At 39.8% G+C, this 21,609-nt stretch overlaps 2 protein-coding genes across 7 annotated transcripts; one reads left to right on the top strand and one right to left on the bottom strand.

Moving 5' to 3' along the window:
• Positions 1 to 402: 402 nt before the first annotated feature.
• Positions 403 to 2,722, bottom strand: DPH3 (diphthamide biosynthesis 3). Its single transcript, XM_015617417.2, has 3 exons — positions 2,549 to 2,722; positions 2,374 to 2,448; positions 403 to 1,945 (listed from the first exon to the last, which is right to left on the bottom strand). The coding sequence occupies exons 1-3, from the start codon at positions 2,654 to 2,656 to the stop codon at positions 1,880 to 1,882; spliced, it is 249 nt and encodes an 82-aa protein (XP_015472903.1). The 5' UTR covers positions 2,657 to 2,722; the 3' UTR covers positions 403 to 1,879.
• Positions 2,689 to 21,609, top strand: OXNAD1 (oxidoreductase NAD binding domain containing 1). Of its 6 annotated transcripts, none has more exons than XM_015617411.2 (9): positions 2,697 to 2,756; positions 7,849 to 8,014; positions 8,271 to 8,334; positions 11,603 to 11,709; positions 15,150 to 15,291; positions 18,138 to 18,174; positions 18,280 to 18,380; positions 20,483 to 20,591; positions 21,233 to 21,609. In XM_015617411.2, the coding sequence occupies exons 2-9, from the start codon at positions 7,881 to 7,883 to the stop codon at positions 21,385 to 21,387; spliced, it is 849 nt and encodes a 282-aa protein (XP_015472897.1). In that variant the 5' UTR covers positions 2,697 to 2,756; positions 7,849 to 7,880; the 3' UTR covers positions 21,388 to 21,609. The 6 variants fall into 6 exon arrangements, with proteins under 6 accessions (XP_015472899.1, XP_015472900.1, XP_015472897.1 ...); XM_015617412.2 differs by having other exon boundaries at positions 18,283 to 18,380; XM_015617409.2 differs by having other exon boundaries at positions 2,698 to 2,756; positions 18,138 to 18,380.

Below are 21,609 nucleotides of genomic sequence, written 5' to 3' on the forward strand. Positions count from 1 at the left end.
TTATCCTTCATTATATAACAAAATCTAGTCAATGATTTCTGCAAAATCTATACACTTTTACAGATGTAAAGATTTTTAGATATACATGGCAACTTACTTTGATGCATTACATCAGAGCATACATTCCCTGGTCTTGCATTCGAAAATTGCTACAATTTCTTTTACGTAGAATACTTGTGGAAAAATCATGAAAGCATTTATGCAGTAGAAATTTGAACAGGGGCTTAGCTAGCATTCCTGTAAGTTTGCTTTACAGTGTCTACTGACAGACTGAAACAATTTTCATTAACCAGCCTAAGGAACATCCACTATCATCACCCCAGCAGCAGCAACTCAAGACCTCTGGAAATCATCGTGGCTGGTGCAGAAACAGAGTAAGTAATGGCCCATTAAAACCACTGATGGAATCTTAAACATCTTTATTTAAATAGTCAAAATAAGTATTTGCTAAGGCATAGCTAACCAAAGTACCACAACATTTATTTTCTTTAAGCACGTACGTCAAAGGAACACGAGTGCCACCTCCTGGTTTAGGCACGGAAACCACTCTGGGTTGTGCTTACTGCATTACAAATTTTCAATTAGATGTAGGGCTTTTTTCTCTCCTTTTCTCAAAGTAACTAGAATGTTCATCTTCAACATTCATGGAATGCTGTAAGAACAAAAATCACTACATGTAAGAATCCAGTAAAACTTGCTTATCTTTAATGCCTGTAGCAAAACAGCTATGTAAACTCTTCACAGGTCATTTTCCCCAAATTTAACTTCACAGATGTCAAATCCTATTAAAATACAGGAATGACCACAATTTTAAGTAAATATTCAAGTGCAGCGACTTTTAATTTAAGAAGCAGTCTTGGAATCAATGTGGAGTATGTTCTCACGACTCTTTTCTACCCTAAAACATGCCTTTATTAATCAAGTGAAGTGCGTCCATCTCCTATCCAGGAAGTGACAGAATCTAATAAAGAAAGGCTGAGAAATTTACTACAAATGGCACAAAGAACTGCAGCCCATTTCATATCTACTGAAACAGTCAAATCACAAAGTTGTTGATAATATAGGGGTAAAATACAACCCACTTCAAGTTCCAGTCCATCTGCATGTTAGTAGCAAGGGTAAAAACAGGCTGACTCCATTTCACACAACACCCTCAAAAGTGTATCACTATTATGGCAGAATCATTTGATAACAACTACCAACGTTCTTTCAAAGCAACTTTAGAAGCAATTTAAGAAAAAAATCTGCCCCAACTCAAGTGCTGTCCCCACTGCAGATACACAGACAACTTGCACACCTTCCCTGTGCTTACAGGAGTAAAGACAATTTACCAACACTGGGTAAATGTTGGCTGTGGGTCTCTTGTTTTCTCCCCATATTCAGTATGGGCTGGAAGTACACAATGCCACATTCTGGGAGAAGCTGCATTGTATCAATCCTGTATGGCACTGTGTCCTATGGACTCTTAAATCTTGCCTCCCAACATTTCAGCTCTCTGAGCCATTTCACACTCGTGTATACCCTCATAAAGCCTGTTTTTCTCCACAGGCTAAGAAGCCACTGCTAGACTAAATGTTTTAATTTCTCAACTCCACCCTCTTCTTTGTATTGACTTGTGGAAAATCAGGATCATAATCCTCAAGCCTTCTGGAATACATAGAGCAACTTTTTTTTTTTTTTTCAAGTATATCCCTTTGGAACAAAACACATTCATGTGTTTGATGTCCCAGCAAACTCTCATTCATGTTAAGAACACAGACAATTATTGCACTTGTATCCAACAGCAGCAAGCACTTCCAGAAGAAGAACCACAACTCTTTCTGCAGTCACCATCCCCATGCTTTCTCATCCCAAAGCAGCACAGTCCACGATGCATTCATCAGCACTTGACCAATTCCTTGTTTGCCAAAGGTTCTGCCACGACTTCATCCCGCATGAACTGCTCCTAAAGACAGCAAGCAGGGATTTAGGAGATTTACATTGTTTTTGGATCTCCTATACTCACAAACACCACGACATGCACCCAGGCTGGAGGACAGAGTGGTTACAAGTGGTACGAATCTGCTCCCAAAACATGAAAGCCATAACGTGACTACAAGGTGAGAAAAGCTGCCAGGGCTCCTGGCCACAGGAGCTCTTCATTCACATCCCTGATTTCGTCTCGCCTGTCCTACCCCACGCCCACCCAGGTAGGCATCTTTCTAAGCCCAAACACGGCAGGAGGAGACAAGAAAAACGAGAGATCAGACAGCAAATGTAGTCCCAAACCAGGAATTTTTAAACACCGTCCCGAGCTTCCCGCACGGGGCGGCGAGCCGGGACTCGGAGGGACCCGGCTAGAAACGCGTCCGACTGCCCTCCCTCCGCACCCACCTGGTCGTAAATGACGCGCAGGATCAGGGAGCAGCTGGGGCAGGTGGCCACGTCCTCCCCGTTCTCCAGGTCCTCCTGCAAAAGCCCCGGAAGAGCGGTCAGGGCCCCGCCGCCACCCGGCCCACGGGCCGCACCACGCCGTTCTGCCCCCCAGCCCTGCCCGGCCGCCCCTCACCCGCGTGATGAGGAACCGGTCCCCGCAGGGGCACGGGTAGCTGTAGGTCTCGGTCTCCTCGTCGTACTCGAAGTCCTCGATCTCCACCTCGTCGTGGAACACCGCCATGCCGCCGGGAAGCGGCGGGAGCCGGGACGGGGCGGACGGGAAGAGGCGGCGCCTGACGGGGCACGCGGGCGGGGCTCTCCGTGACGTGATGCGGCGGCGGGTAGGGGAGGTGGGGAGCGGGCCGGGGGAGCCCGGGACCGTGGAACCCCGGGGAGGGTTCGGGTGGGGAGGAGGGAGCGGGCGGGGACAGGAGGGTGAGGGGCGGCGGGCTGAGGGTCAGCGCGTTTGAGTCGTCCCGGCTCGCCCTTTCCTCACGGCGGGAGCCCCGCACGCCGGTCGGAAGCGGTGGCCGGGCCGCCCTCTGCGGCTGGTGGCGCTGCCGGTTCCAGCCCTGATCTCCTGCCCGGAGATCCCAGGGGCTGCGGAGGAACGGCCGGGCACTGCCGCGACCTTGTTCTTGTCCCTTGCCCCTTCCCTGCCCTTTGGCCTTGTCCCTGCCCCTTGGTCATGTGCTTCCCTTGCCCCTTGGCCGCCTCAGTGCCGCCTCGTCCCAGCTGGGCATAGGCTGCCGGCCCCTCTTCCCCAGCCCACCGCCCTCCTCCCAGCGCTCACCGTGTTCCCCTCAGTCCTGGGAAAAACTTCGTTTTCTGTGATTAGTTTTTCAGGAAGGAAAAACTTTTGTCTAAAGGACTGTTGATAGCTTTCGAAAAAAGACTTCATGTGCTGCTTAAGTACCCTTGCTGCCCCCCTCTGCACTCTCTTGCATTAACCTACCTAGTAATTTGCACTTAAATGTGATGCGGGTGAGCTAAAAGTAGTTCTGCCTTCAGCTAGTGATGTGGGATTAGTGCTGTGGGACTGGGGGAAAGAAGAGATGCAGACATACATCTCAAGAGATACTAACCCAGGGTCAGTGGATCAGAGAGGATGGAGAATGGAAAGCTCGTTAGCTTTAAGTGAAGAGAGGAAGAAGTCACGAAAAAGTAGTGCTTGTTTCACTCCGTGGAGCAAAGGTTTAAAAAAAATATGCAAATATGTAAAGGGTGGGTGTCAAGAGGGTGGAGCCAGGCTCTTCTTGGGGTGCCAGCCACTAGGACAAAAGACAGTGGCCAGAAATTGATGCACAGGAAGCTCCACCTAAATATGAGGAAGACCTGACTTCTGTGTGAGTGACCAGGCAGTGGAACAGATTGCCCAGAGGTACTGGAGTCTGTCTCACTGGAGATACTCCAGACACATCTGGATGCAATCTTATGCCATGTGCTCTCAAAAGGCTCTGCTTGAGCAGGGAGGCTGGACCATATGACCCTCTGTGGTCCCTTCCAACCTCTGTTAAAAAAAAAGGTACTTGGAGTGGCTATTCCTGCACCAGCTTGGTAAGATGAGAATAAAGGGAGAACATCCCACCTGACAGGAGCCTGGGAAGCTGAAGCACAGCACTTCATGAAGGGCAGGGAATTGCCAGAGCTGGATGAGTGAAAAAATCGCAGAGGTGACAGATGGGGGAAAAGCTGTTCACGTTTTGTAAAGGCGTGAGTCACGCTTGTATGTGGTAGAGGAGAACCAGGGCTCATTAAAAGACATTTTGGAATTCATTGGTTGCAGAGTAAAAATGGCAAATGATTTTTATTGCATTTTTTCATGATTGGAAAGTGATGATAATATAAATGGAGCAAGTTTCTTGAACTACGGTTCAAGAGTTATTTCTAATTTAGGAGACTCAGCCTTAAAGTAGTTGTATCAATAGGGTCTTTCAGCTGTGACTATAAAATTAGGCTGACATTTCTTTTGTTTCCAATATTATGTATTGATTGTGAACTTCAGATTGGTTGGAGATTTAGATGTCTATAACCATGATGTGCATGTAGATGTCTTTAACCATGTGAAAGATTTCAGATCGTAAAGTGATCTCATGAATTTGAGAAACTGATCTTTGAGCACTCTGGGTTTACAGGTAATATGCCACAGTAGAGGAATGAGACTTCATTAGATGTGTATTTTGTTGTCCTAAAATATTTTGAGATTGTTAATACTTCTGTTATCAATAGCATCTACATATTTGAGGTAGAAAGTACTGAAGTGTTTTGTTTAAACACTTAAGTATGCTTTAAGTACTCTGTGATGCTGCGGAAAAAAAATTTGAAGTAATTTTGCTCACTGGGGGTAAAAGACTTATAAATAATTCCATTTTTAAAAGTTGCAAGCTGCTGCTGTGGAATTAAATGCTGAAAAACGATTAAAAATTATGGACTGTTAAAAGCTGCAGGAAGTATTTCTTATGCTTGAAAACAGGCATTTTGAGTAGTGACTGTAAATGTATTCCATTTCTGAGCAGCCTAAATTTTGGAAGCTCTGCCTTCATTCACACAAGACTACAAACAGGACAGATTACTAAGTGACCAGCCAATGCAGGTGTTAGTGAAATCCTAGAGAGTATAGGCCTGATTAGTTATCAGCAAGCTGGATCAATGCCAATTCAAGGGATTCAAAATGAAAATCATTTTGAAAATAAATTACTTGCCTTAGAATGCACAGAAAGATATTTAAATAAAAGTAAAATACTAATGCTTTAGAGAAGCAATAGACTGTATTATGGGAATAAATATAATTTCATAGGTGATGATATATGATAGAGAGTAATGCTAATCCATTTTAGGAAAAAATAAAGACAGATTTACAAGGAATGAGAAGTATCTTTTGGCTCTCTATGAACCTGTTCCTACACTTGAAGAGTAGTTCTGACTAACCTTGAATGTTGTGCATGTCAGTTTATCTTTCTCTGTCATAGCTGTTTGAGTGTGCAGTTCTGAAGCTTCACACCATATTTCCACTGCAGTGCATAGAAGTGTCCTCCACTTTCTTCACTCTTTAGAGATGTATTATGTAGGGTGCTTGGAAGTGTGAGGGATTAATGTACTTTTAAATAAACCTGTGAACAAACAGGCTTAATTAAAGTTTACAAACTTCTTCACCCAGAACCTTTTCTTTACCACTAGAAAGGGAATGTACAGTCAGTGTTTGATTTTTCATACATGAATATTGTTTGAACATTTAAAATTGCAGATATGTTGGCTGGAAGGCACTTCTGAGCATCATCCAGTCAGAATTACTGCTTGGAGCAGGACAGTTGTTCACACTGGATTAAGCCAGTCCCAGGTGTATACCTTTGTAATGAGATTTTTGCTTTCCAGCCCTGCAGTTTCTCAGTTCCCCTTTGAAGGGGACCTCTACTATTTTAACATAGCATCATCCACAAGTTTGCTGATGATAGAATAGCCCAGAGGGGACCTCAAAGATCCCAGTTCAGCCACCATGCTATGAACTGGGACATCTTCTGTCTCATCCAAGTTAGTGATAAATATGTTGACCTGTATCAGCCCCAGGGTACTCTTTACTATTCTAGCCAACAAGTGAAGCAACTTAAAGCCATCAGGTCTTCAATTCTGTCTACCCAGACAAGTTTTCAGCCACTCCAAACATCCATCTGGCCTTGGCTTACTAACGTGTGTGTGCTTCAGGGGCTGGTGCCAGGAGACAGGACACTCAAGGTGTGTTGCATCCTGTCTCCTTAGCTGTGTGACCTTTTGTCCTGGTAGCTGTTCAGATTTATCAAATGTAATCTGCCCTTGGTAAATCTGAGTCACATCTTCCTGATTACATTCTTACCTTTCATCCAGCTAAGGGGACAAGCTCTGAGCTTTTTTCCAGATACTGAGATGGTGCTGGCTGGATGTAAGCAGTGCTTTTTGCCTCCCTTAAAAATGAGCACGTGTCTTTTCCCAGTCAGTTGGAGACTATTGCCTGACAAGCATGTCAGCTGTGTCTCTTAGCAACCTTGAGTGTAACCCATCTGGCTCTGTGTGTTTGAGTACATCCAACATCTCTCAGCAGCTGCTGGCCCTGCTCCTACTTATCCCTCTCCTTCCCAACCACCACTCGTACAAGCAGAGGTCTGGGTGCAGGCTTTGCCTATAAAGACTGAGGCAAAAGGAATGTTGACTATGTCAGCCTTTTCCATATCATCTCTGACAAGGTCTTCCCCTTGTGAGAGACTGAAACATTGATGGTTAATGGCTCAAGCAGTTGCCCATTTGGAAAAGCTACAGGGGCTTTGCTGAGGCCAGGTTTGCACCCCTGGACCAATGGGCAGGAGGAGAGGTTTGGGAATCCTCTGATCTGCGTAAGAGCAGCCCAGGGGCAGGGAAGGTGGGCACCCACCATCTGAGGCTGACCACAACACACTGACCTTTGTTTAACAACAAGCTGGGTTTGAGCCAGATAAGGGAAAAGGCCAGTGAGGAGCAGGTGCTGCTGAGGTGGGATAATGCTTTTTATCATGCCAGTGTCCTTCCCTGCACAGCTGGGCCAGCTGTAGATCTCCACTCCCAGGGGAGCTATCAGGACACTCGTGTTCACACCTGGGCCTGAAGGTGTTCATCCCTTCCTGTGGGGCAGAACTGCCTCAATTACACTGCCATGAGAGGCAGTGTAATGTCTGTCATGGCTTAGGGGATGTCACAACCCATCAAAGACCCCAAAATGCCCCCAGACTCATTTCTGGGGCCTTCCACCAGACCACAGCACGTGATCAACAGTGTAAAATTTCCCCAGGGGAGGTACCTGGGCGTTCCCTCCTGAATGTATTGAACCCATTGAAATCTGTGTTTCATGGTCTTCCTGAACCCCTGATGGATCAAATCTCCAACCATCACTTCGACTAAGTGAAATTGCAACAATCCGTTCCTGTCACTGGATCCACTGGTGGTGATATGTTTCCTCTCTACAATCTTCTCATCCTTTCTTTCTCTTCCTTATATATTTTCTTAAGTGATTCTTTTATACTTTGATATTGTTTCATTTCTATAGATAATAACCAAAAGAGCTCCCTCCTTTCCTTTGCAACCAAATTGTTCTAAAACAAAGTTGCATTATACATATATGTGTATGTATATATATAAACATTGGTCATTCAGTGTCATTTCATTTGCCCCAAGGAATCTATTAACAAGAATCTCAGTTACTGTCACCTTTCAGAGTGGCCATTACATCGCTTTACTTGATGGATGCAGATTTTCTCATGTTTGTGAAACTGTCTTGCTTTCAAAATTCCCTCTCATTATACTTTTTATCTGTTGCTAGTTTTAGCTCCAGCTGAGCTTTGGGTTTTCTGATTTAAGGGAAATAAAGGCTGAAAACAAGCCATGTCAAACACTAAATGCTTCATTTAACAAATATTTATGATTTTTTTTCAGGAACCACTGATTCTGAAGACTGCCTGGTCATCATGGCTCATGCTTCCTTTTATGTGGGTTGCACTGTTCCTCAGTTACTGAGAGGTGCTCAGAGCAGAATTTTTCCCTCTCGTTCTGCATTGAGGGTGTTGAGACACTCTGCTTTTTGTTACTGCACGGGGAATGGGTAGGTTGTCCACTTCCTTGTTTTTTTAAGAGAATGCCATGGTAACAGTCAAAATCAGACTGACAAATTATTACAGACCTGTAAATGCTTACTTTAACTCCCAATTATATATTTATATTTAATTCTTATTTAGATTTATGTCATCTGTAGTCTGGATTACACTGGTAAATTGTTATGTTAATAGAAATTCATATCAGTAAGGAACAGTAGCACAGCTGTCAAAATGACAATTATCTTTGTTTGCTATTTCTTGCAGCACAATAAAATCAAAAAGGAAAATGGATCATCTAGAGAGGACAGCAAATAATTTTCGACAGGAGGTTGGTGTTCTGTTCTTTAGGATGCAAGTAATTTTTTTTTGCTGCAAAGATAATTATATTGGATAATAGTATTTTATTCTTAGGCTCCATTTTGCCTTCTGGTGGAGTCTGGTTTGCTTCTTTTTCTCCTTATTTTTTATATTTGTTACTGTTATAAAATTAGCATATTTAGTGCACAGTGAGTGAAATGTAATGAGTTTTAAAATTTTGCAGTGATACGATGCTGTTTACTTTATATTGGACAAGAAACTTAATAGATTTTTTGGGCAAATATGAATTATAGTAAGTAATGAAAACATGTGGATACCCCTCATCTCTAAACAGATTTCTCATATTTTTATGGATTTCTACAATTCTGGTTCAGATTTGAGATTCAAAAATGTGCAAATGTCCTTTTATAACATAGGAGTAAGGCAAAATGTGTAGACATTTTGAAGAGAGGTGATAGCTGTAAAGATCTTCAGTTGTATCTATTTTAATTCACAAATACAAATAAGATAGAGCATTGTTCTCCATTAAATTCAGAAATGATTATTCTGGATCTCAGTTCTGAGCAGCAAACATTCTTTCTCATAGTGTTCAGAGGGGAACACAAGAAGGAATACAAGAGTATTCTTGTATTTCATACAGATGTTTCCTTTCTGTAACAAGCTGAAGCAGATGCACACAGATGCAAACACACCACACAACTGTCAGTGTGTGTACATGAAGTCCTTCTCTGCTAAGTTTTTAGTGAACTATAGTGAAGAAGAAGTCACATCTTCCCAAAAGGAAGCTGGGTGCAGGGGATATGTAGGCAGCCCCCGAAAGAGCAGGTTCAGCACTGTGTGACATGGGCTGTAGCTGGATGAGACAAATGCAGCAGACAGGTTCTGCCTGTCACCAGAGCTGTGAGCCAGCTTTGGGAACCATGGAGCTGTGCCTCAGGTATCCACACTTAATGCCAGCTCTTCTCTGAGTACACATCAGTGTTGTTTGTTGACATCCAGCTGCTGTGGTGGATCCTGTTTACCCAATAAAATGGATGTAGAGACAGGCACAGACCAATGCATGTTCTCGTTTGCTTCTGACATGAAAAAAAATGATGTCACTTTTCAGTGTTGCAGTCATGGGGGTATTTTTTATATTTATTGCTTGGTTTGCTTCCTTTCTCTGCTCAATGGCAGTACCTGAAAAATACATGGAAAATGGATCCTTATGAGGTGTTAGAAGCTCAGGGTTGATGCAGGGAACTGTGAGGTACAAGGAAGAGAAGGAAGCTGTATGAGATAGGTGAAAGAGCAGGGCTCAGTTCTTGCTACTGCACATTCTCTGTATATCAGAGGATTATGCTGTTTCTTTTTTTTAATGCTTGATTTATTCTTTGTTGCTTTATTTCCAACCACTTTAAAATCAGTTTATTTTAAATCCTCTGCTTGGTTTTAAATTCCATATAATCAGCAGTTGGCTTCCCTCAGCCAATATTGCCTTATTTGGCCACTTCAGTCCTGTAAAAGATGAAAGAAATCATAAATCTCTATTGCATTAGTGTGAATGCTGCATAACATTGCCTGTTGAAGAGTGATAATGTGAAGGGCCAGGGCAAGGAAAAGTGACTAATGCTTTCTTGAAATACAGCTGCAAAATCCAGAGTCCTGTGTCCTCCTCCCTCTCACTGCAGCCTTGCTCTGGACAGTTGGATACCCTTATGATGGTCCAGAATACTGTCTGTCTTTGATCACCCTGAGTCAAATTTAATTTTTCAAATAACTTTGTAACAATTAAGAACTAAATTTCCAGTACTCTTGCAGGTCTCTCAGCCAAATAACAAATTAAGGAGTGTACTGAAGAGTAAAGAAGATCCAAATTTAATGTCCCTTTCCTGCTCCCTCCATTGGAACAAACACTGAAGTCATGTATCTGACATTCCTCTTGTTAATTTTGACTGACTGCATTCCTCATTTAATACTGTCTGCTAAAGTGGAACAGGAATCTATGCTACTTCATTTTAAACTAGCAAATGTCCTGCTGTTTAATGGGACAAAGGACGTGTTCAGATGTTGCTTTATGAATAAATTAATTTCCTGACATATGTTTTAAATTACAGCATAGTTGCTTAAAGTTTTGGGGTTTTTTTATCTGTTTGATCTTAGACAAATGAGAAATGGTAGAGTTGTTGTGGTATTTTGAGTATTTCCTTGTGTGGTGACATCAGTATTTTTAACAGCAAAATGTGTGTATTGCTCTGTGTAGAAAAATACGCATTTCATTTTGGGCATTGATTTCTTTGTAGAGGAAAAAGGTTAATAATTATAGGTCAGAAAAACCTGAAAAGGAAGGGCAGGGAGGGGATGAAAATCCATGTTGCACTGATGGGCATCAAAGAACTTAAGTGGGCTGCTCATCCCCAGTGGATCTTCTTGTAAAGTCTGTGGGGTTTTTTTGGGGTTTTTTTTGTTTGTTTTTTAAAACTCCTTAAAAGTAGTATCATCTATGCCTCTGACATCCCCTCCCATGTGGCTGCCAAACAAAATCTGCTCTGTTAACCAGCAGTCTGAGACCTTGTGTCTTGGTTTCCCTGTGGTCATATGGGGGTGTAGGGGGTAAATGCAGTAACACAAGGCTTGTTAGTTTTCTTTCATTGATGCATTAACATTAATGCATAATCTTTCAGTAATGCATTTAATTATTTAAATAAATCTAGATCCAGAATTCTCCCTGGGACTTCATCTGCAACTGATTTATTACAAGTGTCCTTTATCCTTATATCAGAGATCTTTTTACTTTGTTTTGCTGGAAGATGCAGGAGTTTGTGTCTTGTATAGATACCTAAAGAATCTGATAAGTGATAACTAGCAATCACCTCTCTTTATAGCTATGTTCTCTTCAACTGAAATAAAGTAAGTTTGTTTATAATCTTAGAAAAAGTGCCAAATCTGGTAGACTGCAAGTACAAACACTGTTCTCCATTCAATGACTATTTAAGTGCATCACAGAATGGTTTGGGCTTGAAGGGACCTTAAAGATCACGCAGTTCCAATGCCCTGCCGTAGGCAGGGACACCTTTCACTAAACCTGGTTGCTTAGGGCCCCATCCAACCTAGCCTTGAACACTTCATGGGATAGAATCCATTTCTGTTTCATCACCTCAGTGAAACATTTTGGTGCTGTAGGTAATGAAATGCCATGGGTACCATGGGAAGTGATGGATGTTTCATGCATGGCTTCTTGAGTGCTTTTGCTGCAAATTATACCTACATATCACAATGGCTTCTTTTTCTTTTGTTAGGTAATTACACAAGCCAAAGTGTGTGGAATCACCAATGAATCTGAGACAGTCAAAAGGCTTCGTTTGGCAATTGCAAATAAGGATTTTACTTTCAAAGCAGGACAATGGTAAGATCTTCTGGTATATTTGATGGGGTAATGACTAGGAGAAGTCCACTACAACAAAGTGCTGAAAGGTCTCTGAACCCTGGGCCTTGGAAGAAGTTGTTAATTTATATAATACACTGTTTTCTTATTGGATGCTCTGTCAAAGAGCTGATACTTGGCATCAGTTTTAAATAGTCATTATAAAAAAAGCTAATATTACTGTTAAAAGGGCAGAAGTGCATATGTTTAAATGTTTATTTTTACTGTTCTGATGTTTCCCTGTGTTTTATTATATTACATTGTTTCTTCAGGAGTACTTTGAAATTCACTGCAGTTTTTTCTGCAGGCTGTCTTTATTTACTAGTTGTTTTTACAGTGGAGTTGAGACTGCTGATTTGCAAGTTACTTAGTTTTGGTTTATTTCTTCATCTTGAAGTTTCCACTCTGAAAATTAAACCTCTTAGGTCAGATTAATAGTAATATATTAATATAAATAGTCAAATTTGAAAATAAAAACCTTGAATTATTAAGCTTTTGAAACAATTAGCAGTTTGTTTAAACAATTTTACAGAGTTTTTTTTTTCCCAAGGAAGCAGTGGATTTTCATGTTTGTTATCCTTGTTAAAAATACTCTCACTCAGTAACTTTTTTTTTTCTCTTAGAAATTAATTTAAAACTAGGAATAGTTGCTTTTGGCAATGGACGTTTTAATGCTATTAAACTTTTTATTGGCTTTGGCCATCTGAGAGTGGGTTTGCTGAAATCAAAGTATAGCTGCTAGGGTATTAACAGCATATGTTACTCATGGAGTGGTAATATGCTAGCTTTTAAATTTAGAACCAGAACACAGGATGTTGATTAGCAATAATTTGTTTGTGAAGTAATTTGCTGCAGTTTTTGCACATGTGCAGTGACTCATATTAAATTCTTGCTTGCCAGTACTTGCAAAGTACATTTACCCTCCAAAAATGTTTTTGAAATTATCATGCTGAAAACTGAAAGCTTTAATTATAATTACTCTTCTTCATTTTCTTCTTCCTTGAGAGTGTTCTAATGCTATTGTAAGGTACACACCAACTTCTCTGTACTTGTATCTATAAACTGGGGTGGCATTTTTTTGATGAGCAGTACAAAACAACACATTTTCCTGAGCAGAAAAGGCTAACTTGTTGGGATTTGCTATAGTAAGATGTTACAGCCAAAGATTGTCACTAAAATGTTTACATTTCCTGAAAGCGTTCTAATTATTGAGTTTTTCAGAAGAAAAAGTGAATTTGTTTTGTAAGCGCTTTTTGGCAGATACTGGTCTTTATCTGATTTCAAATAATAATGAAGAGACTTGTTGTTGTTACACATTTTAATTTACATAAACATGCATTGAGGTATATGCATGTTACAAATACTTTGAGGAAGCAGCTTTATGATTTTGATCTCTTACTCCAGCAATGGGTAATTATTACTTATTTCCTAAAGATATGGTTTAGGTGGGTTTTAAAAGGAGGGAAGTGAAAAAACACCCTGACATCTCTAGTTCACATTTTTTTGTGCCTTTCCTTTTGTGTTTTTTTTCCATTTTTTTTCCCTTCTGCTGCTCTTTTCCCTTAGGCTGTCACATTTCTTCAGGAGCCCAGTCACCCTTCCCAACATGGCTGAGACAAGCCATCAGAGCTGGCCCCCTATAAGATAGTAAACTGTGCCTTGAAATCAATTCTCATAGTTATGTACTTGGGAAAGAAAAATGCATGTGCATTAGTATGTGGGAAAGGTAAAAACTATGTTTGATGTAGGTTTTGCAATAACGTTTGTGTGTTTCCCCACCAGGCATGAATAAGGTTTCCCTTACATGCCAAGGAGAACATTTTGACTTGAATGTAAATTGTGACTTCACAGCATAAATTCTCATATTTTTCGTTAAGTTCATTTTTAGTAGTAAGGTTGTTTTCCACCAGAGGGAAGTAAAGAGCTTCAGCAGCATGGTGAGATGTTCTTTGGCAGGATAAACGCTGCAATTCAAGAGTCGACCTTTCTCAGCTCCCAGAGCCTGACTCAGTAAAGCTGGGCCCCACGGGCAGTGGGGCTGCACAAGCTGAGGACACTGAAAAAAGCCTCCTCAACTTTTTTGGTTTTAAACTGTTCATTTGCAGTCAGGTATCTTCATGCACCATCAAGATATTATAAGCATAAAGTTAAACATTGTATCACTATTGTATATATCACACTGTATGCATTCTTTGAGAGTAAGATATTTTTTCTTCAAAGGGTGAATTTTGCATGGAGTAAGCAGACAAGATTTTTTTTCTTCAAAAAGTGGTGATCTACTCAAAGTCCTTCTCTCTTTCCTCAAGTATTTGTGGTCTCTGTGAAGAATACAGCCTTACTGTTTAAAGAAAGTACCTTTGCAGTAGAAGCCAGTCTGTATTTCTTGTTGCATCTTCACTTAATTAAAACTGAGCCAGCCTAACCCAGGATCCAGTTGAATAATGGTTCTCTAGTACTTGGCATTGTTTATTAGTGTGGTTGTTTCCTAAGGGGACCAGCACAACTAGTTATAAACGTTTGGTTTATTTTGAAATATGTGGAATTTGTTATATGCTGTAGAAAGCAGAAGCATTTAAATATTTATGGAACACAGAGGAGTTCAGGTGATAGATCACAAACCAGCTCGTAATTTTCTGATAATTTTCTTGAAACCTCATCAAGGCTTATCAAAACCTTACTTTCATGAGACTGGATTATAGTTCATACATAGTAATGGCTTGCCTTCCATACTCTCTAATGGCTGGTATTGCAGAAGTTTACCCACATGTTACCTTCTTATTTGTATAAACTCATGCATGGTTTACTTTAAAGCTGGAAGAAAGAAAGTAGGAATTTATTCCAGTTCAATTTCTGATAACCTAAGAAGTGATGTCTGCCACCAGAGGGAGCTGCAGTCCTGCTGCCAGTTGTGGACTTCTTCCATGGGAAATTTTACACGTACTGTTTCACTTCAGATACTTCATCTACCCAGGAAAAGAAAGTGTTCAATATAAATTAATTTCCCTAAAATTAGAATGCCAATCTTCTTATGTTGGAAAATTGAAGATTTTCCCATCAAAGAGTGGGAATTAAGCTGCTCTATCAGACCATAATTACGTTTTTGTTCTAATATGCAAATAATTTATTTAAAACACTTAGAATTCTAGTCTGCTGTGAGATGTGACATCTAATGCTAAAAGCAGAATGGTTTGAAAAGCTTCTAGTTTAGCAAACATGATGACATGGTTCTAGAAGAAAATAATTCTGAGGAAATGGTGTTACTCAAGGTTAACTCCCTTTTCAGAAAAGTTATGTTACAGAAATTAAGATGTTGTAAATGAAAGATAATTGAAACAAAGTCAGGCACATTACTTTGGCTATTGTTGCTCATGTTTGGGGTTGTTGGCTTCTTTTTTAAAAGTTTGTGTCTGATCTATTTTTAGGGTCGATTTTTTTATTCCTGGAGTATCTGTAGTTGGGGGATTCTCAATATGTTCAAGCCCTGGCCTGTTAGAACGAGAAGGAATACTAGAGCTGGCAGTAAAGCACACTGTTCATCCTCCTGCTCACTGGATTCACACTGAGGTAAATTAATTTAACTGTGAAATTTGGCTTGCTGCCATTTCTTAATTTTTTTTTTTTTGGAGGTAGAGGGGGGTGGTGTGTGTTCTTAGACCACTTTGTGCTATTAACTGCAAAACTCACGTTTCACTTCAAGCATTTTGGATACAACAGAAATCTTAAAACCTTTTATTCAGTAAGGGACTGAAACTGAATGTTTAAATGGAAATATGGTTATTGTGATCTTTTGACACCACTTACGCTTACAGTGATCTTAAAGTGATATTGTAGTTAGTGTATATAAGGGTTCTCACTCCTATGGAATTAATGAATTTAAAAATTTTTAAAAACCTTTATTCTAACTTACATCCCTGAGAACAGGGAGTGTTACACATTACAAAGTTACCTCTGATAACCTTCCATAATTCCTGACTATTTCTGTAAATACAAACTGGGAATCATTGATAAATCACAGATAGATGTAGATTATTAAACGGAAGTCAAGGAATATACTTTGATCAGTTTTTCTGAAATGATAAAACATTTCAGAATATCTATAACATTCTTTTGAATATACAATATTTTTGTAATAAAGACATAACACAAGGCTTGGGGTTTTGCTATATTAAAAGTAAAATCTGAAACTTGGCCTTGTGGTGTTTTGTTCATCATTTATCCCATTGAGTTTGTCACATGAGTCACATGTTTCATCAATGATCTGTCCTATCAACTTCTGTTCTTTTCAAAGTCTCTGGAAACTCCTTCAGAACTTCAGAACTGTAGATCAGTTTTTCTTGCTGAGTTTTCTGGTGGAATTTAAAGGATAAATCTTTAATTAAGGGGTAAACTACATCAAACCTGATGCCATGGAGAAACCTCCAAGGATACATGGACTCTTCTAACTAAACTAAAGTGTATGCTTTTTTTAGGAAACAAGCAAAAAAACAGCAACCTAGAATTCGAAAATGTTGTATATATGGTGACAAAACTGGTGCTTATGTTTAAAAGTTGCTCATAAAGGAAGCTGATATCTCAGGTTAAAAACGTTACAGGAATAGTTATCACTAATTTACTTTATCTGTGGTTTTTAGAGTTATTTTTTGTTAATATTACTGTACATAAAATAGTAATTTTCACCACCATGTACTTTATATAACTTCAGGAAGATATAGCCTTTTCTTTAAAAAATATCCATGTAATGTATTGATTGCTTCACTTCTCTGCCTGAGCTGTGTTTATAAACTAGTCTAAAGGACACTTTCTTGTGCTATTACTGCAGAATTTTACTGTTTTTTCTTGTATACTGACTTACTGTTATCATTGTCATGGCCAAAGCATGGTGTCCTGCTTTAGGGCAAATTTGGGAGAAAACTTCCAAAGGGGTCTGTCTAGAAAGGGGAAGTCACCCTAGGACACATGGAAATATCTGGAAGACTGCTGGTTAAGAGACATTCTTCCCAAATCCCATGTTAAATCTTGAGGAACTATGACTGGTTAAGGGGACCAATGTGAGATTGTTTCTCCCTAAAAATGCTTCTTTCCTCCTTTCCTCAAAGGGTACCATATTCTGTGTCCTCCTTAGGCCACATGAATCTGGAGCACATGTGGATTTGTGCTTCTCTAGACCAGAGTAAAACATGGTGGGAAAGCCTGGCAGAGTACATCACAAGGGAGAGAGAAATCAGTTTCAGATAATGAATGCTCATTGTCCTACAGTAGACTTGAGAGACAATGGTTATGCCATAATTAAGAAAAGCAAGAAAATTGTTGTGTTGTGTTTTTAATGATCATGTTTACCATCTTTGGAATCTGCGTGTTCTATGCAGTACCTGCTTCCAAGGGTGTCCTTCTTGCTCCTGGTGGAACTGTTACACGTTTAGTCCTTAGCTGTCTGTGCAGCCTTCAGTAATGGAACTCCCTTTGTTTCAATTTACTGTTTCCTGCTATGAAAAGAATTCTTTGGAGGAAGTGTTTTCATTCTCCAAGCTGATTTTTCAGCAGTTGTTATAGCTCGTTCTTCTCCATTCCCACCTTCCTTGGTTTCCCTATCCTCTTAATTTTATCTTCTAAAACCTATATATGGCCTAAGTGCTCTTATTTGTTCTGTCAGCTTGCAGTGATGTGGAAGAACTCACCTGACTTCTCTGTACTGTGGCTTCACCCTTCAGAGCAGGATGCAGTGCTGGTTTACCAAGGAGATACTGACCCAAGTGGATGTTCTTTTCATAGCTTTTGTTTCCCATGTATCAAAAAAACATGCTTGGGCACATTTCTTTAGGAAATAATTTCTTATGTACAAGTGGAGAGTAAGAGAGAAGATTTCCCCCTGATTTTTCTTCTTCTGTGTTTCTGAAGTTGCAAATGCAGAAGTGATTCTGCAAGAAATATTCTTGTGGATACGTGCTTCACTTCTGAGTGGTTTTTAATTTTAAGGAATGGGGATGGAAAAACCTGTGTGTGCAACTTGACTCTGACCTTCTGTGACCTCATAGGAAGGCCTTTTTTGGCATGAAGCTGGTTTTGGGTAAAAGTGGGATTTCACATGTTGAGCTCGGGTTTTCACAACCACATATTGCTGTTGGAAAACTGTGAATTGTTCCTGTTTCAATTCTTATGTGGGTAAGAAGGGGGAGTCACCATCCTGCCTCACCATAAAACTGCAACTTTTTGAAGTAGAACTGGATCACTAGAGACACTGAGTTATTTCAGGTATCTGGGAAATGTGTGTGTATTTTAAAGTCCTTCTGTTTTTATTTCAGTGGTCAATTAAAAATCACAGCCCAGCAAACCTTGTGACTGGGATGCAAAAATAATAAGATTTCAACTGTTGCATTTAGTTCTGAAATTAAATATCTTCTTTTCCATCCTAGTGTACTCTTGACTCAGAAGTGGCTCTGCGAGTGGGAGGTGATTTCTTCTTTGATCCTCAGCCTGGTGACTCCCCAGTAAACCTAGTGCTGATAGCAGGGGGTGTTGGAATTAACCCATTGTTTTCTATACTGCTGCATATAGCAGATCTTCATGGATACCAAGAGGGTAAAGGAAATAGACACAAATTGGGAACAGCGAAGCTGTACTACAGTGCAAAAAATACGAGCGAACTCTTATTTAAGGTAAATCACAAAGTATTTTAAAAATACATGTCTCAGCTATTCAGCTACTAGTGTGCACATCAGTGTTACCAAATTCCAAGAGAGTCTCTGTGTAAGACACTGTACAGAGACAAAAATCTGCCTCAAATCCCATGTTTATTTTGTTAACTACTTACACCAGTGTATAAATTTGTTACTGGACATACCTGCTCCCATTGATTTTGATAAGTCAATTACCCCTAAATTTTACTATATCCCTGCATTTTACTATGATCTTCTAAGAGCATCACAGTATACTAAAGATTATATATATATATATGTATATACACATTAATACTTTCTAAAATAAGAGCAGAGCTTTATTGATAATGCATTAGTTACTAACAAGTACTAGTGTATGAATGAAGGATTTATAGCTGCTTTTAAAACTGCTTGTGCAGTACTTCATCAACATTTATTCAGCAGTTAAAGATCAGTTGTCACGCTCAGCCACTAAGGGTTATTAACAATATTTTAGGGTCAAATTAGTGGAGCTTCTGTAAAGAAGCATCCAGAATGATTTATGGGTTTTTTAAGTATTGAAAGATTTTGATTTTGATAAAGATGAAGATGATTCCAGAAACAGTGTATAGGATCCATCACTAGTTTTATCTCTGTACTTCTACCATGTTTCTAGATATAGAGATATTTGCTTTCTTTGAAAAGTCATTTGTTTGTTGCTAGAAGCAGAATAATCTGCTCTTCCTTTTGGCCACCTACTCATCTCCCAGTCTGTTCTAAGCAGGCACAGGTTTTTCCAGTGCCAGTACTGACATTCCCGGCATTCACTTAAGCAGTTTTATGACAGCAGATCTTTTGCACTAAAGCTTCTGGGACAGAAGAGAACACAGTGTCATGCACAGAGCTTAAAATAAATCCCTCCCTTCATTCTTCACATGTCCCCCAGATCCAGAACATGTCTGTCAAAGTTCTTCAGTTCTGTGCAGAGGATTGAGGAGATGGAATCTCTAGCAGCCTTTATGCTGTCGCAACAAACATCTGTGCAGGATGTGGACCATCTCCAGGAGGACCAGCTGGGACCTGCTGGGTTATCACTGATGGTTTGGAGGTCACAGGCTGAGGCACTGGAAGTGCCCTTAGTGCAAATGATAGAAGCAACAACAGCATATTAGGGGTACAAATACAGCAAGTCAATAGTAGAGGTGCTGGTGGAACGCTGTACAGCAGCGGCAATATGTGCTGCTCTTCATCCCGAATCTTTTTAAGGATTCAGGAACAGATTTTCTACAAAGTAGAATCTTTCCAGGTTTTTTCGTTAAGCAAACCAGGACAGACTCAGTGTTGTAACTAGTTAACAAGCAAACACTTAACAAAATAAGCGAATTTGCCTAGAAATTATTTGTATTTCAGAATATTTTAAAGAATTTGAGTGTTTATTCCAGCAGTGAAAATCCTCTATAATGCAGAATCTAGACAGTAGCTAAATCTTAATTTCAGAACTAACTACAGCATCTGACTAACACATTCTTTTTTTGCTATGATTTGAACTGAAGCCACTGGGGGTTTGGTGGTAACTTATCACAGCTGTGACTTAGGGAACTGAAAATGAGTTTACACTATCTACTCTGGTAAAAATAACATTAGCATTACATGGTAGTTGGTTTTACTTGAGAACATGAGACAGTAAAAGGTCTAGTGACCTTATCAGATAAACCAAACGAGACTCAAAAAGTTCCTAACTAATGGTAAATACATACTGCAAGGTTGTTTTTTTTTTTAAATGGAAAACCCCTATGGAAGTAGAAGGAGGAAATACTGAGAATTCATACGGGGAAGAAATTGGGAAATGACTTAACTGGATGTTCGGTCCAAATCTTACCAGATGGTCATCTGTGTCAGAAAAGGAGAAAAGCACTAACATAGCTGGCAGGGTATTTGCATTCCAAGTGTGGGAATTCTGTGTGTTCATGCAGGTCAGGCCTGTGGAATCACACTCATCAGGTTCTCGGTGCTGAAATGCAGTCTTGATTCCCAGTAATAGTCACAGGCGTTCTGGGACTGTGTGCATACATCTGCTTTGATTTTATGGACTGTGGTGTAAGCAAGTGTGTTTAACATTACAGAAAAATATTCTTGGTTTGATGAAGGCGTTTCCTGGAAAGATCACATGTTGCTTCCACGTCACCCAGCAGCGCACGCAGATCTGTCAGGAACTGCAGCCACACATTACAGGTAAATGTCATGGCATTGTACAGAGATGCTATCTGAAGCCCAAGTTTGATTACATCAAACTTGGATGAAGTTGTGCATAATAACCCAGCATTTTCACATTTAAAGGCACAAAATTAGATGTGAGTTAAATAGTTTCTCTGTACTTATTCCACTCTGTGGTAAAGTTTTCTCTTTGCAGTTTTTGTTTTCCTCTGTTAATCCTAAACTTTACATGGATATTTCCCACTGCAGACTTTATTCCAGAAACTATTAAGCAAATGTTGTTTACTTTCCTTGAGGTGGGATTGATGAAGGATAAGCTGATGGCTTGTAAGAGATACTTCAGCATGTTTCCATGTCTGCTGTATTTGCGTTAGAGATACCTATTTTTTTCATGTGAATTTGGGATTTTACTTATCTGTAAGCCATATTTCTCTTCAGTGACTAATACCCTCTGCATTCCAAGTACAAGCACTGATCTAAATCCCCAGAAAAACAAATGGTTTTGGAAGCCCTAAATCTCAATACCTATTATCCTGAAACAGGCCAGGTATTTTTAAGAAATGACTGCTTGAAATACCTCTAACCAGACATTATTTTTTGAAGTCACTTCATGATTAATATTTTTGTTCTCATTTCCTACTTTTTTTTTTTTTTGTCAGAGGGAAGAATATCTGAAAAGGATCTAGAGAAACACGTATCTAATGATACTTCATGGTACATCTGTGGTCCCCCTCCAATGATAGAATCTATGTCCAAGCTGCTCACTAACATTGGTGTTCCTAGAAACTGTGTTTTCTTTGAGAAATGGTGGTAGTGACACCTGCTGAAGAGAAAAAATATTATTTTTTCCAGTGCATTTTGATAAACTGAAATGTACAGAAATGGACTATGAATTATTTGGAAGATTTTAATGAAGATGTCCTCAGTATTGAAGGAAAGTGGTCCTATAATTTATCTGTAATACACCTGTAATACAGTGCTGCTGCTTTGGGGGAAAGAAAAGTGATTTTATATTAAAGACATTAACTGTTCTGGT

This window comes from Parus major, chromosome 2, assembly GCF_001522545.3.
Source record: "Parus major isolate Abel chromosome 2, Parus_major1.1, whole genome shotgun sequence".
In the NCBI taxonomy this organism is placed as follows: Eukaryota; Metazoa; Chordata; class Aves; order Passeriformes; family Paridae; genus Parus; species Parus major.